Consider the following 18,162-nt stretch of genomic DNA (forward strand, 5'->3'; position numbering starts at 1 on the left):
CGCAATGACTTCTGGGCAATGAAGTCCTGCCTGTGGATTGGCTGTCTGATGGAGGAGCTTCCTTGTGGTTGGGTGTTCTGAGACCATCCTTAAAAGGGCCACTTCTCATTCGTCAGCCACAGGCAGTTGAGTTTGAATTGGGTGGCGGTTAGCTAGAGAGCCTCTCCCTCTCAGCTGGAGCTGCGAGCTTTTTCTCGGCCCTAGCTTCCTGACCCGTAGGTACGTGTCTCCCGATCTCTTTAGGCCTAGACCCCGAAGGACGATTCCCAGCTGTCGTCTCCACCCCTTATTTTCCCTCCCCTGTCTCTGCCGCTGACCCCTTGTGGCTCGGTCCCCCTCTCCCCGCAGCCTCCACCGAAGCGCCATGGCTCCCAGGAAACGTGGCAGTCGGACGAACAAGACCAACTCGTTGCGGAGCCAAAAGCTCGCCTCCTTTCTTAAGGACTTCGACCGTGAAGGTAAGGGGTGGATTCCCGCCGTCGCTGCTGCTACCTGAGGCGGTGGCAGGGCTCCTGCGGGTTGGGGCGCCCTTGGCCCGGACTCTTCCGCTTGGTGACGCGTTTCCTTTCGGCTTCTGCCTCTCGCAGTGCAAGTACGAATCAAGCAAATTGAGTCAGACAGGCAGAACCTTCTCAAGGAGGTGGATAACCTGTACAACATCGAGATCCTACGGCTCCCCAAGGCTCTACGCGAGATGAACTGGCTTGACTACTTCGGTAAGAGACAAATTATGGCCGCAGTCAGGCCATGAGCATCGTGACACCCTTCAGAAAAGGTTCTCTAAAATGTTCCCTTCTTCATGAGGTCCAACATGGCTACTTATGGAAAACTGCAACCCTGCTGCTTGGTCGCATTCTGTCTACCTGCCCGCTTCATTCTCAATAGCACTTACCGTGGTCACACCCCCACACCCCAAACAGGCATACCAATTCAAACCTAAAGAACTAGGTGGCAAATATTTAAGGTTTCTTGAGCCAGAGTGTTCTCGATCCAGGTACTTAGCTCTGCTTTTGTAGTTTCGAAACGGCTATAATGAATGGGCACAAATGGGCTGTATTCCATTAAAACTTTATGGACAAACTAATATGAATTTCACATAATTTTCACACTCTAGGAGATATTCCTCTGGGTGTGCATGCATGTGTGTGTGTGTATGTGTATGTACATTATCCAACCATTTAAAAATGAACGAATTAATGATTTGGTTTGTTATCAGCACTCAGGAAGTAGCTCTTTCTGCAGCTCATGAAAATTGCAAATTGATTTAAGTGTTCATTCTTGTCTTGATTTAAAAATGGGCAAATTGTTTGTGAACTGCAAGGGCAGGAGAATTTTCCTGACCAGAGAAAAATCTCAGCCGATTTTCCCACTCCCTCACTAAATGTCCAGGGAAAAGCAGAGACCTTCCTCTGCTGGGTTATCCTTTTTCTGTTTTCCTTTTTATTAATAATTATAGTATGTAGCCTTTGTCCTGGATAGAAATGCTTGTCCTGCTCACACAGGATTTAGCAAGTCTTTCAATTTGCCTTTTTATTTATTATTTCATGAATTCATTCATTTATACAAAAGTTGAGCACACCTCAGTCAGAATGCTGGATGCTGAAGATGCATTGGAGAATAAAACTGACATTGTTCCTGCCCTTGAGAGCATATGAGCTAGTGGGCAAAGGTCTTTTTAAAAATTCAGAGCCTGGGGATATATCTCAGTGATGAGAACTTGCCTAGCGTGGGTGAAGCCCTAGATTCAGTTCCCAGCACTGCAAAAAAATAAATAAATAAAACAAAATTACAAATATGTCATTAGAATTATAAGTACTACAAAAGAGACTAGAGTAGTGGCTAGTGTATTTAGTGTTTTGTACGCCAGATAGACATTGTACCAAAATGGTTTACATAATTGAACTAATTTTAACTTCATAACAAGATAAGTAATTATTAATATCATGCCTGTTTTAGAAATTATAAGATTAAGGCATGAAGAAAGGTTACTTTGCTTAAGGTTTCAAGCTAGTTAGTGGCAGAATCAATTTGAACCCCAGCATTCTGTTTCCAAAACTTGAGTTGTTAACTTTGTTATATTTTTGGAACTGGGGATTGAACCCAGGGGTGCTTAATCACTGAGTCACAACCCCAGCCCCTTTTTTATATTCTATTTAGAGACAGGGTCTCACTAAGTTGCTGAGGTTGGCTTTGAACTCACCATACTCCTGCCTCAGCCTCCTGAGCTGCTGGGATTACAGGTGTGCACTACCATAACCAGTAAGATCTTAACTGTTATATAGGATACCAAGACAGTCTCTAAGAGTAGGATGTAACCTAAGTTTATTCCACATCTAAATCTAACAAAGACCTTTCTATTCAATGCATATTTACTATGCCAAATTTTTGCCAGAAGTGGGTCTTATTTATGGAATTCAGTCCAAGACAGGAGTGGACACTTAAACAGCTTTTGTTTTGAGTAGCTGTTGGGTATGATAAAGGGAAACAACTCAGCAATTTACTTTGTAAGTTTTACAGTTCACAGCAATCTAGTATGATAGAAACATAAGCAGAATTTTGGGGTGACATTTGAGCTGAGTTTTAAAGGATAAATTAGAAATTTATTGGGAGCAGAGGAAATGCTTAATACTAGGACTCTAAGTCATAAGAGATGGTGGCACATTTGAGAAATAACAAAAATTTTGATGAGGTGGAATAAGTCAAAAAAGAAGGAATCCAGCTTAGAGAAAGATTGGACTAGATTGTGAGGGTCTTTCAATGCTGGAAGATGATTTATCATTGAAATCTGATAGTAACTAAATGTGATATTCTTTTTAAAGCCCTTGGAGGAAACAAACAGGCCCTGGAAGAGGCAGCAACAGTAAGTGACTTATTTTACTTTTGAGCTGGTTAGTTTGTAAGTATAATCCACTCACAAATTTCAACCAATGGGCTGATATGGTGGCGCACACCTGTGATCCCAGGGGCTTGGGAGGCTGAGGCAGGAGGATTATGAGTTCAAAGCCAGTCCTAGCAACTTAACAAGACCCTATCTCTAAATAAAATATTAACAAAGGGATTGCGGGGCTGGGGCTGTAGCGCAGTGGTAAAGCACTTGCCTTGTACACTTGAGGTGCTAGGTTTGATTGTTAGCACCAAATAAAAATAAATAAAGATATCATACCAACTACAACTGAAAAAGTATTTAAAAGAAAAGAAAAGAATAGGGATGGGGATGTGACGCAGTGGTTAAACACCCTGGGTTCAATCCCCCATACCCAAAAAAAGATATCCAACTAATGGGTTTTACACTGTAAGAGAGGTTCCATAAGGGAGCATTATCTCTGCCAACTAAAAAAGTTATGGTTTTGTCAAACATTGAATAGATCTGAATAGCCCGAATAGATCTGAATCCCAAAAGGACTCTGATGTTATGATACAGTCTTCCTCACGCCCTTCTGTGAGTTCCTTATTTGAAGGTTCAGCCAACCATGGATCAAAAATAAATATTTTTTAAATCCATACTAAACATGTATAGACTTTGTCATTGTCCCCTAAACAATACAGAATAATAGTTATTTTTTTTATCTTGATGGAATTTAAAACATATAATAGGACATGCATAGGTTGTATGCAAATACCACATCATTGTATATGAAAGACTTGAACCTTTATGAATTTTGGTATCCTCAGGGGGTTCTGGATCCAGTCCCCCTAGGATACCAAGGAACTACTATATATTTTAGGGGTTTTGTCCAAGGTTTCTAACTCACAGCTTTTATACCCCTTATAATTTCTTAAGCAACTACAACAGTAAGAACATCTTTTTGGCCTTTTGACCTGAGTAATTCCAGAGTGATAAAGGTGAAAGACAGTCTTTTGCTATTTATAACAAACCCCTTTCAACCTTGATGTTAATGAGGTGATTTTTTTTTTTTTTTTTTTTTGGAAAGTCCCTGGGTAACCACTGGATGAGGTGCTGTTTCCAGGGAAACAAACCCTGTGCTCTGAGAGTTGGAACTCAAAACCTCTCTTCCAGGGAGGGGAGAAGGTTAAGTTGATCACCAAAGGCCAATGATAGATCAATCAATCATGCCTATGTAGTGAAGCCTTCATAAATACCCTTAAAAGGACAGGTTCATGAGCTTCCCAATAGTTGAATACATGGAGATTCCTGGAGGGTAGCAAACCAGAGGGAACATGGAAGTTATGTGCCACTTCCTCTTGCGTTAGGCACCTTGTAGGGATTTTTCTGGTTTTTTTTTGTTGTTGTTGTTGTTGTTTTAAGTATATATATTTTTTAGTTGTAGATGGACACAATACCTTTATTTTATTTATTTTTATGTGGTGCTAAGGATCAAACTCAGGGCCTCACATGCTGGGCAAGCACTCTACCACTGAGCTACAACCCAGCCCTAAGGAGGTTTTAAATATTTTTCTTCTGAAGGTTCCATAATGTTGGTATATGAAATAAACTGGTAATAGATTAGCAATGGAACAAAGGCATATAATTGATCAACATACATAAACATAGGAGCCATACACAAAGGATAAAATTCAAAGAAAGAATCAGATAAAAAAGCTTGAGGCTCCTGGAGCAAAAGAGGTTACTGCAAGCTATGGGAGGTAGAGGAAGGGATCCCAATGAGAACAGAAGTTATCTTATTATACAAGTAAAGTCTCTCAGGTAATGGTCATCAGAAGGCCATAAATAAAGCTGTTCCAAGTTCAGAGAGCAACTCTAGCAAATTAGTCAAGCCCAAGGGTGGGAATGGGGTGGGGGGCAAGGGACTCCTTTTTTATTTATTTTTATGTGGTGTTGGGGATCGGACCCAGGGCCCCACCTGTACTAGGCGAGCGCTCTACTGCTGAGCCACAACCCCAGCCCGGGACTCCTCTTTATAATCAGTTGGTCAGAAACACAGGTAAAGGGCTGGGGATGTGGCTCAAGTGGTAGCGCGTTTGCCTGGCACCCATGCGGCCCGGGTTCGATCCTCAGCACCACATACAAACAAAGATGTTGTGTCCACCGAAAGCTAAAATAAATATTAAAATTCTCAAAAAAAAAAGAAACACAGGTAAAACAACCTGGGGCTGGCAGTTAGCATGGGAAGTAGGGAATAGTCTTGTAGGATCTGATGCTATTCTCAGATAGATGGTATCAGAATTGAATCAGTGGTGTCCACTATAGGATTTCTGAATATAGGATATAGTGTGGTGTCGGGAAAAATCCACACACATTTGGCCATGGAAATGTTCTTAAGAATATAATGGGGAGAAGTGGAGTTTTGTCATTCTTAATCCTCAGAGGCAGACAGTTCCATTTTTGACAGGCCCCTAGTGGTCCTTTTCCTGAACTCTTTAGGAGAATGGAAAGCCTCAAGCTCAAGTGCCTTTAAACCATGACCTGAATGGCTAGGAGATAAACTACAACTTTATTTGATTTTATCTTTTGGTACTGGGGATTAAACCCAGAGGCACTCTAACATTAAGCTATGTTCCCAACCCTTTTTATTTTTTATTTTGAAACAGGTTCTCACTAAATTGCAGAGGCTGGCCTTGATCTTGCCATCCTCCTGTCTCAGCTTACCAAATTGCTAGGATTATAGGCTTGTGGCACTACATCCTGCTCAAAATAAAAATTTGAAAAGCCTGGGATGTAGCTCAGGGATGGAGTAATTTCCTAGCATGTTTAAGGCTCTAGTTTTAATCCCCAGTACCACCAAAAACAAACAAACAAAATATGTGCATATTCACTTGTGTGTCTTCCTGTTGAGAGAGAGTTTATTGCAGCTTTTAACACATTTTCAATGTGAACACAAAATTCTGCATTCTTCAATGAGAATCATTTGGAATCTGAGGTTTGAAGGGGTGTGACTTCAAAGGGTACAAATTTTCTGTGAATAACAGATTCCTACCAGCTCAAGAAGTTAAAGATAGGCAGGAACTAGTTATTCAGTTAGGAAAAAAATTAAGATTTGGGGGATGAATATTGTAAGAGAGGGATGGGAATAACTGAAATAAAATTGAGCTAGTAAAACATTCTTGACCCAAGCCTTCTTTTTCTTTATGTGTCTGTGACCCATTTTATTGATGCCCCCCCTCACAGACCCGGATCTAATATTTCAAAACATTCTGAGATGAAATAGAATCATTAATTAATGCATCTTCTTCTTTTTGAATTAATCAGACATATAGAGATGAAATAAAAACTTCTGGTGTAATATGAGAAAACCCCTGTTATCTCTAGAAAAACTCTTTAGAGAATGCCCAGGATTTTAATTGGATGCTGGCTTCTTGGACAGAAAAAGAAAGAAGAAAGAAGCAGGTGTTTGGAATAGACCACAATGTTTGCATAAAATTTAGGCATGGTGAACTATTCTTATCAAAGAATGATGGGAGTCACATCATGCTAGTTATTGCTAGAGACTGTAGAAAGTTTTCAGGAATGCCATTTCTGTTCCATCAAGCATGATAGACCCCACTAATCTATCCCAGCACTGTCTTCTAAGCCCTGACAGCCTCAGAATTCTTCTCTCAGTACTCCATGTAGTCTCTACAAATCCAGATGTGATATCTGTGTGATTCCTACTTTGTAATAACCATTTTAGTATTTACATGTGCCCCATGAGGAGAAGACTACAAATCATATCTGTTCTTGCCTGTAATCATACATAGGGGTAGTCACCACCATAAACCTAATTAGAAAGCAAGGAAGCCTTTTTGAAGGAGCATCAGAAAACCTTACCTGAGAGCTGGGTGTGATGGCGGTCCCAGCTACTTGAGAGGCTCGGATGGGAGAATCACTTGAGCCTAAGAGTCCAAGACCAGCCTGAGTAACATAGTAAGACCCAATCACGAAAAGAAAAAGAAAACCCTGTTGAGACCCTGTAGACTTCCCCCAAAAAAAGGTCTGATAGTATCAAGTGTTGTAAAGGATGTGATTCATTAGGGACTTGTGTTTACAAATGAGATGTAAACAAGATGTAAACTTTGGGAAAAAATTTGGCATAATGTTAAGGCTGACATTTATGTAACATATAACCCTGTAGTACTCTATCTTTCCTAAGTATGTGGCCAAGAGAAAACTTGGACGTCAAGTGCATCACACATGTAGGTGAGACAGTTCAAAGTAGCACTATTGATGGGAAAATGGACAAATCCACGGTGATAGAATCACACACATTCAGTTATACATTTACTATACATTTACATTTACTATTGTCTTATGCAAATAGTGGTTACCTGTGAAGAATGATAGGATTAAAAGCCTGGTCACCTTTGGGAGGGAGAGAGACAAAAATGGAACAGAGAAGGAATACATACTTAGAAACAAGTTATTGGCAATATTTTAGGTCTTGTGGTATGTGTAGGTTTATGGAGGTTTGCTGTATTGTATTTTTTTTTTAATTTATTTTTTAGTTTTCGGCAGACACAACATCTTTCTTTGTATGTGGTGCTGAGGATCGAATCCGGGCCACACGCATGCGCGATACCTCTTGAGCCACATCCCCAGCCCCTGCTGTATTGTATTGTAACTAATATTTAGCAGTCACTTTTCATGTACTAGGGCCTCACGTGTGCAAGTATTTCTCATATTTGATGGACTAAGCCTCGTACTTTCTGTCTGTATTTGTCACAGGCTGATGTGGATATCACAGAAATAAACAAACTCACTGCAGAAGCTATCCAGACTCCCCTGAAACCTTCCAAAAGTGAGTACTTTTGAAAATCCCTTGTTGGACAGAGAGCTGAGGTCCGAGGAACCTGGTAAGCCTCTCAGGCAGGGCCTTTTGGTGACTCTCTTCCCTCTAATATCTGGTTCCCAATCCTGTAAATCCAAAAATTTTATTTTAGCTGCTGCATTTAGTTAATTAAATGTATGTACGTATAATACTAACCAAACTCACAAGGCTGTTGTGTGAGCAAAAGTGAAAGGAGATTGGGGGGAAAACAGCTGTGCAGAAACCAAACATTGTTGCCTGCTTGCTTTCCCCTGAGTAACACAGAGAGGCTGGCAGGATTCAGGGAGATGTTCCAAGACAGGCAATGCAAACTGAGACTCCCTGATGTGATCTGCAGGGTCAAAAGAGAAGGAAACTTTCGTAGAAGGAAACTTTCTCAGTGTAATTTCACATTCCCCAATTCAGTGATCTGGCCATGTAAAATCGTCTCACATCCATGTCCTACACCAGAGAAACACTGTCTCATAGGAAAGCTATAAGGGAAGCCAGGTTGGAACTTTTGAGCTTGGAATATGGTCAGGATGAATTGAAACCTGGGTTGAATGTCACTATCATGAAGCTATGGTAGCTCAATGCATCCAGCTCTTGTGAGGGCAGATCTGCCCCATAGCTGGATGTGGGGCTACACTCTAGGTACCTGCTCCACTAACCAGGGCCAGAAACACTGTCTTCTAGTTATGACAGGCCTTCCATCAGAATTGTCTTGCTGAATGATGAGGTTTTTACTTTCTTTGTGCCATTTTCCAGTCCTGCCTCTCAAGTTATGATAGAATTGAACTTCAGTGTTTTTAGATTACATATTATCAGTTTTGCTTACATAGTGATGATGGTGGATGGGAGGCAGAGGTCTTCTGATTTCACTTTGTACAACTGAATATACCAGGACCAATGTCAACCAATCATTAAATTTTTTTTTTTTTTACCCTTTTGACTACTGAACTTCAACTACATTGTAAGCTATTAAAATATATCTCAGGCTGGGGATGTAGCTCAATTGATAGAGTGCTTGCCAAAGTTTTCTTATGGTATCTATGTATCAATACTAGTTCTGCTCTTTGGAGCCCCATAAAACTATTTTTAATATGACAACCCCTTAAATATTAAAAATTGGCATTTATCCTTTGGAATCATTCTTCTTAAATATCCCTAATGCTCCTTTTTTTCTTTTGATGACAATTATAATAAAAATTTTATTTTTATAAATAACAATAATACAATAAATAACATTTGTTATAACAGTGTCTGGTATGGTCCAACAGACTTTATATTCATTAACTCCTCAAATACTTTACTAAACACTTAGAGACATAATTCTAAGACTTGGAGGTAAGAATGAAAATAACAAATGTGTTCTTATGGAGCATACATTCCAAACCTCATAATATCGCTATAGTAACAGCTCTCTGATAAATGTGAGAGAACTGAACACCTTGATTAAAACCATTTGACCTAGTAAGCGGTAGTACCACATTTGAAGCTCAAGTCTGTCTTGGTAGGAGGGCTGGGTTATCCCTGTAGAATCATTGTATGGGGTTTCTTATCTACTCTGATTAAGTTCCTTTGTTTAAATGCCCCCTACTTTTTTCAAGTGATTTCCTGGGATGGAATTATACCTCAGTGGTGGAGCCTTTACCTAGAGGCCATGAGGCCGTGGGTTCAATCTTCAACACTGCCAAAAAGAAAAAAGTGGAGTTGAGTCTATTTCATGATTGTAGCCTTAGGTTATGTTAAGTGTCATTCCTTATGAGAAATGTGAATGCATGAAATTTCTTCCCATCAGAAATAACACACTGTTAATGCTGTCTCTTTTAGCACGAAAGGTAATACAAGTGGATGAAATGATAATGGAAGAAGAAGAGGAGGAGGAAAATAAACATAAGAATCTTCAAACTTCAAGAGTAAGTAGGAATTCAGGATAAGGGCTGAGGGCTGGCAAGAGATAAGCAAATACAAAAATACATGGGATGTGGGCTGAGGCTGTAGCTCAGTGGTAGAGCGCTTGCCCTGCACACGTGAGGCCCTAGGTTTCATCCTCAGCACCACATAAAAATAAAAATAAAGATATTGTGACCATCTACAACTAAACACACACACACACACACACACACACACACACACACACACACACACACGGGATGCAGTGTTGCACTCCTAGAGCTCACATTTGATTGAGAGCATCCCACGTAAGTGGTAAATAACAAAAGAGATCATTGACATGCATTTGAAGTGTGTAGACCTCAGAAGAGGAAGCTAGTAAGGCTTCCCTACCCAAGGAGGACATAGCCAGTCTCTTCAAGATCAGTGAGAAGAAAGGGGAGAAAATTCCTGGAAGAGCTAGGAAAGGGTCCAGCTAAGGAGCTCCTAGGAAGCAATTTGGTATGGCTGGTATAGGACAGGAGGAGAGCAAGGACCAAATAACGGATGGCCTTGTTTGCCAAGCTTGGAAGTTTCTATTCTGTCAGACAGGTGATGATAAGTGACATCAGATACATATTTTATAGTAGTATTCAGGATAAATGGAAGAGGATAAAATAAGGAAAGCTGTTAGGTTGAGCTAAGGCGGTAACTAAAAACAGTCATGGTTTAAGGTAAGTTTTATAAAGGAGAACTAGCATGATTGGTGGAAGAAGGAATCAGAGATGACCAAATACTTTCTAGCTTAGGCAGTTGCCATCCAGTGAACACGGGACCCTGGAGGCAGAGCGGTGGGTTAGGAGACGTGCTGGTTGCTTGACATGTTGTGTGTTGAGTACTTTTCTAGGACATGGGAATTCAAATAGGAATTTCACCTGGAGCTTGGGGGAGGAGGAAGTAGAGAGATGCACTGCCTCCCGGTTTTTATATGCTAGTCCCACGGGGAGAGCGGAAAAGACTGTCAGGGAGAGCATGAGGAGGGAACTGCAGGTGGGCATGAGAGAGAAGTTGGGAGGAAGGGCTCCTGATGCAGACCGCCAAGGGACGGAAAGAGATGCGGGAAGGCTGGGTTGGACTTGGAAGAAAGAAGGGGAGAGTTGCCAGGAAATTAGTCACTCTTGTCAGATATTCCCAGGACTCGGAAGGTGAGGTCTGCAGGGGGTTTCCTTGGATTGGGCACATGGGATGCCCAGAGTGACCACCACTGTAGCACTTTATGGAAAGTACTGGAGCAAGTCAGGCTTCAATCTTGGCCCAAATTTTCTGTTTTGAAGGCCCAGCCAGTGTAAGTCCTCTGCTGATTAATTACATTCTGAATGCTTTAGTCACTAAATTCTGTGAGTTGAACTTTCTTTTTTTTTTTTTTAATTTTTAAACTTTTTTTAGTTGTTAATAGAACTTTATTTTTATGTATTTATATGTGGTGCTAATAATCGAACCCGGTGCCTCACACATGCTAGGCAAGTGCTCTACTGCTGAGCCACCACCCCAGCCCCGGCTGAACTTTCTTATGTTCAATATTAACTTTCCTTCCAAGAACTGATCCCCTTTCCTCTCCTTTTTTAACCCTCCTTAACTTTCCCCTAGGCTGGGCTTCGTGTAACCTCAGTTTTATTGATTGTGACTATAGGTCAAAAGGTGTCCTCCATCTAAGAAGAGAACCCAGTCCATACAAGGAAAAGGCAAAAGCAAAAGGTAATGGGCTTCCAAAGTTAGACACGTGACTTGGCTTTATGAAAGAACTCTGTACAACAGGCAGAAGAAGGCAAAAGGGGCTTTGGTGATTATGTTCTAGGAGCGTAAAGTCACAGGATCCTTGAGGAGCCATGCTGGAGGGCCTCTAGTCTCAGCCAGTTCTTCTGCTTACCTTCTCTATTCTCCCCCACTGTTTTATTTTTAACAGGCAGAGTGAGCTCAAAAGAGTTTAGTAAGAACTGTATTTTATGTTTAGTTGCCTGACAGTCCTTGTGTAGAGGTACCCAGAATCAGTCACAGAGTGGCCATCACCTGCCCACAATTAGTTGCTTGAAATGTTCCTTCTGGTCTTGCCAAAAATAAAGATTCTATGAGATGACTATGGAATCTCCACTATTTGGAGATAAGAGGAAACAGCTTAGGAAAGTAGGCATTGGACTATGAGTCCCCCTTTCTCTCTGGGCAGAGGTAGCTGGACATTAACCATCTGTCTTTCAAGAGAACAAGAATTCTAGTTTTGGGGGTAGCTGTGAGCTTTGTGTCATCTTCTCCATCTTGATTGAGAAGTCAGACTCTGCAAGATTTCTGCTGGGTTTCAGAGTTGCTCCTCCCTAATTGGCTGTGTGATCTTGGACAAGCTCTTTAAACCTCTATGCCTGAGTTTCTGCATCTGTAAATGAGGATGATAAATATTGCTTGTTTCCTACGTAGCTCGCAGGGCCACATGACTTGATGGGTACAGGACATCCAGAGCATGATCAGTGCTCTCCACGTGTCATCTGCCTCTACAACTGCTGCTGTCATTGCACCTGAGAGTTGACATATTTATGGCTATTTCTTCCCTGTAGATCAAGCCACAACAGCACTGTGACCCCAGCTGTAAGCAGATTAGAGTTGTCTATGGCAAAACCAACTCCATGCCCGACGCCCAGGTTTGACTCCAGGTGAGTGCTGAGCAGCACTTGGATTCAGGGGGGAGCCCAAAGTAGGACTGTTAGGAAATGCCCTGAATCCTGGCCTGAGAAGCCACCTGGGCTCCCTAGTGTTTGCCCCTCTCCTGCATGCAGATTCACCCAGTTCAGGGCCAGAAATGTTCTTTATCTGATGAGAGAGAAGAACATTCTGCCCGTGGTGACTAGGAGATATCTATGTGACTCTGGATTTTTTCTGATTCTGGCCAAAAGATTTTTTAAGCTGGCTAGGTACTTTCTTATACCTGTGGCAGAAGTAAAATTAACACCATCTTTTTTGGAGGGCAAATGAGTGAGAATGTTTATAGCAGAAGTTGAGACCTTTCATAAGAGTTAATCGCTCAAGTAAGAATGCTGTGTAGCCCTTAGTAAAGAATGGCTGTGTACATACCCCACAAGAAAAGCTTCCTAATCACAGAGATCTCCAAGCAGCTTACCAACTGTGCAAACTTTAGGATCCCATTTGCTTTATGCACACACAGAATACTTCTGGAAAGTTTACTCAGAATTCAGAGGAGTTACCTCTGAGGAGTGGAGTAAGGAGCTATTGACTCTGAGGTGGGAAAAGTGAGGAAGACTTACTTTCACTTTTAATTCCCACTTGATTATTTTTTCACATGGGTAAGTAGCAAAAGCTAATTAGTGGGAAACAGCATTTTAGCTGTCTTAAGGAGGTTGGTGTGGGGATTGGTGTAATGATATAATCTCTGAATCATCCTCCCTTGACCCTGGAGAGTTCCTCTTGATGGAAGGGCTTAGCCACTCTGGGAAACACCTAGCCAGTTTATTTCTGGTCCTGTGGGTGGAGGACTGGCACCCATATAGAGCATTGGTCCTAAACTTTACATGCGTATGTGTTGACTCTTTCTGGATATATGTTTGATAATTACAGCCTCCTTTCTCCAGCTGTGTTTAGTCATTACTACTTAAAAAAAATGTTTTCCCTAAATTTAGAACTTGCCTTCTAGAAATGTGTGGTTTGAAAGCTGCAGTTTAAAACCAGATGGGGTTGGAAGGGCTCACAGTGCTTGATGTCTTTTAGTCTGCCAAATCGTCTTCACAAAGATTTTCCTACTTTGTAGGGTCTTCAAGGCCCCAGGCCTGCGCACGCCAACAGCCAGAGAACAGATTTACAGCATCTCTGCCAATGGCAGCCCTCTTGCTGATGGCAAAGAGATCTCCCTGACTGTGCCAGTGGGCGGCGGAGCGGTAAAGTATTTCTCTGGGAAGCCAGACCACAGTGTGCTGCTCAGTAAAGCCTTTCCCTTCCCTGGGCCATCAACCACCTCTGTCCTTCAGAGCCCTTTGGTGGCCTAGGTCCTGATCTCTATGCTTCTATAGGGCTCAGAACCCAATTTTGTTTCCCATGTTAGAGGCCCAGACTGGGAGGATCCCTGCCCGGCTTAGGGTTCCAGCTGTCATTTGTCCACCGGATTAAAGCAGGCCAAAGGTGCAAAGGACATGATGCCTGATCTTGAGAAGCAGTTCAGTAGTCAGATGGGTTTGTAGTTATAACACTTAGGCTACAACAGTAGGGATAAAGGGATTATGACTACAGGGTGCTCTTAGTCTAGACAGGGCAGTGAGAGCTGTACCTTCAACTCTGTGCAACCCTGCGGGATTCAGAAGCAGGCTATCCTGGTTTCTCTAGACTATAAAGAGTGAGTTGCTGACCTCAGCCCCAGTGGCAGGGTGGCTTCTCAGATGGTCTGGTGGGTTGCTAAGCTAGCGTGCATGCCTTTGACCCCAGTGATCCAGCTGGTGGCCCAGTGATAGTGCTGTTGATGTCATCTTCTCCTTAGGCCTGAGCCACCTCCTGCCTACCTTGCCACTTCTCCCTCCCAGCCATCCCCACCATCACATGCAGGATATCCAGTGGACCCCCTGAGGCACACTGGGCTATGGGTGGGAGTTCTGCCTTAAAAGACATGTCAATGTAACCCATTCTCCTCTCCACACAGAGTATGCGGTTATTGGCCAGTGACTTGCAGAGGATTGATATCACACAGCTGCATCCAGAGGCTTTAGGGGACATTAAGAAGCTCTCGGTGGGTTCCATGTTCATCTCCTGGCCAGGAAGCCTGTGGCAGCTTTCCTGGTTTAGCTTTCTCTAGGGTTGTCCTCTGGGTCTGAGCGAATACTTGATATTTAGAATTATGTTGCCTTCTCCCAAGGGATTGTGACTGTTATCCTGCTTACATAGCAGCAGTTCTGGTCCGAGATTGATGTTGAGTTTGGTCAATCCCAGATTGCCTGTCATTGAAGTCTCACAATAATTACAAGGATCAGGCAATTAAGTGCCAGGGTGTCCACTGACCACCATGAACTGAAACTTCCTTCAAGGAGGGAAGAAACTTGTTATAAGGGATCTCACAGAATCGAAGAAACATTTAAAGTGTTAGGGACCATCAGAAATCGGCAGTGGCAGTATGTGGCCCTTCGTGAGCACACCAATCTAGTGTCTGTTTGGCTCGGGGTTCCCAGCCTTCTTTCTCTGGCACATCTTCATCCTCCCTGTTGGCACATGACCCTCTCCTCAGGCTCTTGGTTCTGCTGTTCTTTAACAGTGATTCATGTGTAGCTTTAGGTACCAACACCTCCGATTCTAATTGTTGCTCCAGGGCCACAACTATTCAGGTTCCTGTTTTCATTTAGGTTCTTAAGAAGGAGATTTTAACTGGCCTTGCTTTGGTCTGAGGCTCCTCCCTGGTGGGGTCACCTGTGGTAGTGGGTGGTGGGTGGGAGCACTTAGAGTAGACCTGGCTGCCTTAGGCCCACATACACCCAGCCACCCAAACCACGTGACCATCCTCCTTTAGCATTATGGTCCCAGATGCTCACTTGATACTTTCACTGTCTCATTCAAGTGTTATTTTAACCCTTTGTTTTGATGAGAAAGTTTCAGAAAAGTTAATCAGGGTAAGGTACAAGTCAAGAATGGAAGGGCTGAGACTCATACAGACGCGTGCGTGGGTAGACTGGCTTACAAAGTGCTATCTTCTTTAAATGGCCTATCTCCTCTTTTTAGAGTCATCTCGCCCAAATCTGCAGCAGTATACGATCCCACAAGTGAGGAAGCAGGACTGTACAGGCTGTAGCAGTGACATTGGCAGCAGAAGGTGCACATCTCCCTCCTGTTACCCACCATCTCCTCCTCTGTCAATGCGGGATACTAGGTGGGGCCTTGGAATCTTTTACCTGCTGTGCCTAATAGTCCTTGTCAAGCTGATGTGTGGAGCAGAGTTTTGTGCTTATCAAAGACCAAAAACTGGTTTGGAGGCAGCTTCCATGTCTTGTATTTCTACCTCTCTAGTTAGTGGGGATTTGGAGAAGGGAATTACAGGGCTTAGAGTAGTCTAGGAGTTTAAGTGACTGGCTGCAGAGTAATTATCCCTACGCTATCTATTGGTCCAGTGGTCCCTGCCAGGTCTGTGGACTCCGCAGAAAGCACTTCTCTCAGGGGGATCACTGGGAGGGCCAGGTGCCTTGTCTGGTGATATTATGCATTTAGCTCATGCTGAGGGCATAGACTAGTTGTGTGGAGTCAGCAGTGACAGCCTTGTGGTCTGAGCAGAGCCTCTGGATCCCAAAGGGCCACATACTATGGTCCAGGAATTTTGGGAACTAGGATTATTACTCCTGGCTTGCAGGCACGAAGCTCCCTCTCTTGCGTCTGACTCTTTGTGTGGCATCTTTTGTGTTATTAACTCGGTCCTGTACAGGCTGGTTGTTGCAAGTTGCTTTATTCTCCTTTTCATGAGACTTTTTGTACATATTGTTTTCCTAGTAATGGTATCTCCAAGCTGATTTGTTCAAATCAGTTACTGCAAGATACTGCTTTCAATAAATTTTGATTTTGTTTTTTAATCAATATTCCCAGTTGTGCTACATGAACTGAAGGGACCATTTTGGAGCTAAGCTATTGGAGTGGGGATCTCTGGACAACTGCTTTCTTTAGAAGGCACAGAAACCTTTATTACAGGCAAAATTTCTGGTATCTAAAGCAGTGCTCACACTCAGATCCAGGGCAGCGGTAACCTCAGCCCCCCAGCAGGTTCCCCCTAATGCCTTCATTTCAAGAGTTAGACATTTATAACTGGGAAGACGGAGATCAAGGATGTCTGTAGTAAACCTGTGGAGTGAAGGCTTGTGGGCTGGGACGTTGAAGGGTGGGTGACTCTGTGATCACGCCTCTCGCTTCCCAAAGTCCTTGGGACTTCAGCAGGTCTGCCTTCCTCAAGTTCTTTACACTGAAATGATCATCATGGAACTTAGCTGGCCACTGAGCACAGGGATTCATGGAGAAGAGGCCCTTTGGTCAGCACGTGGAAGAAAGCTTACTCATGCAAGGAAGTGACCTAGCCTCTAAGACCACACCTGAGGCTTCTCCCTTGCCCTCTTTTGGCGAAGCGCTGAGAAGGGCCCGACATGAAGGAAACACCTGGGACCAACACGCCGCACCCAGAGCCAGGCTCATCTGGTTCACTCCATTCACACCTCTGCCTAGGTGAGCCCACTGCAGGAAATGCTTGATATGCAACAGGGGCCTAGTCAAGGCCTGCGACTGGGATAGGGCAATTCATGTGATGTGCTTGACATGAGGTTTAGACATGAGAAGGTTTAGAGGTGAGGGGCTGTGGCTCAGTGGCAGGGCACTTGCCTAGCATGTTTGAGGCACTGGGTTCGATCTTCAGCACCACATAAAAATAAACAAAAGTATTCTGTCCATCTATAACTACAACTACAAAAAAAAAAAAGGATAAGAAGGTTGAGGTGAAATGAGTGGGTTATGAGATGGTTGTTTTATGTGCAGAGATCTCCTAGTAGGGGTTAACTGGGTGGTGGTGTGGTCAGGTAGGGTGTGGCTGGAGGAGGTGGGTCATTGGGGCATGTCTCTGGGCATATTTTATCTGATGAGGGAGGAGCTTGTCATCCCCTGGAGTCCCTCCACCCACCCCACCCACCCGCTCCTGGTAGCAGTGTCCTGAGCTGCTTTCCTCTGCCACATTCATCATGTTCTCCCTCACCTCGGGCCCCCAATGAATGGAGTCGGCCGTCTATGGATTGAAACCTCAGAAACATGAATGCCAAATAAACTTTTCCTTCTTTAAAATTCTTATTGTCAGGTTTTTTGATCACAGTGACAAAAAAGCTAACTAAAATATGATAGAAGGGGCTGGCTGGGAAGGCTGGTTTTCCCCTGGTACTAGGGATTGAACCCAGGTGCTCTTCACACTGAGCTGCCTCCTCGATCCTTTATGCTTTGGGACTGGGTCTTACTAAGGCTAGCCTTGAAATTGTGATCCTCCTGCCTCAGCCTCCTAAGTAGCTGGGATTACATATATGTACCATAAACTGGGAGATTTAAAAAAATCTTAGCCTCCAAAAGTAAGATCTGGCAACACAGGCCCACAGTCAGAAGTGGGTGAACTTTCCTTGGCCCTTAGAAAATTCTCTTCCTGTTTCCTATTCAAAGCAGTCCCTAAAAGATTACTTCTCATAGTAATGTCACCTACTTAATCCCTCTGGGCAAGTTAATTTGTACCTTTTGGCAGGGATATAAAGCAGACAGAGCTTCTCTAAATAGAAGGGAAGATGGAAGCCTGGCATCCCCTCCCCCAGGCCCCCTGAGGCAGTTTCAGGGGACTCCAGAGCGTCAACACAAGAGTAGGTTCCTCTTTACCTGACAGGGCCCCTGGTGTTTCTAAAAGCCTACTTGGGGCTTCCTATTGAAAGAATTGCAGATATATTGCCTTGTGAAGAGTTACTCATGTGAAGAGCTAGCACATCTGTGTGAGCCAGAGGACATCACCTAGTGATTGTTCCTTCAGAGCATTAGAATGCCATTCATTCAAGGG

The 18,162-nt window shown here is 43.2% G+C and overlaps 1 protein-coding gene across 2 annotated transcripts; it reads left to right on the forward strand.

Annotated features, from left to right (window-relative positions):
• Positions 1–86: 86 nt before the first annotated feature.
• Cdca8 (cell division cycle associated 8) lies at positions 87–17,417 on the forward strand. Of its 2 annotated transcripts, XM_078025937.1 has the most exons (12): positions 87–219; positions 349–458; positions 588–716; positions 2,820–2,860; positions 7,622–7,694; positions 9,537–9,622; positions 11,269–11,333; positions 12,182–12,277; positions 13,387–13,513; positions 14,266–14,352; positions 15,333–15,423; positions 16,512–17,417. In XM_078025937.1, exons 2-11 carry the CDS (start codon positions 365–367, stop codon positions 15,375–15,377), a joined length of 843 nt encoding a protein of 280 aa, XP_077882063.1. In that variant the 5' UTR covers positions 87–219; positions 349–364; the 3' UTR covers positions 15,378–15,423; positions 16,512–17,417. The 2 variants fall into 2 exon arrangements, with proteins under 2 accessions (XP_077882063.1, XP_005317891.1); XM_005317834.5 differs by lacking the exon at positions 16,512–17,417 and having other exon boundaries at positions 15,333–16,171.
• The last annotated feature ends 745 nt before the right edge of the window (positions 17,418–18,162 follow it).

Source organism: Ictidomys tridecemlineatus, chromosome 11, assembly GCF_052094955.1.
Source record: "Ictidomys tridecemlineatus isolate mIctTri1 chromosome 11, mIctTri1.hap1, whole genome shotgun sequence".
NCBI lineage: Eukaryota > Metazoa > Chordata > Mammalia > Rodentia > Sciuridae > Ictidomys > Ictidomys tridecemlineatus.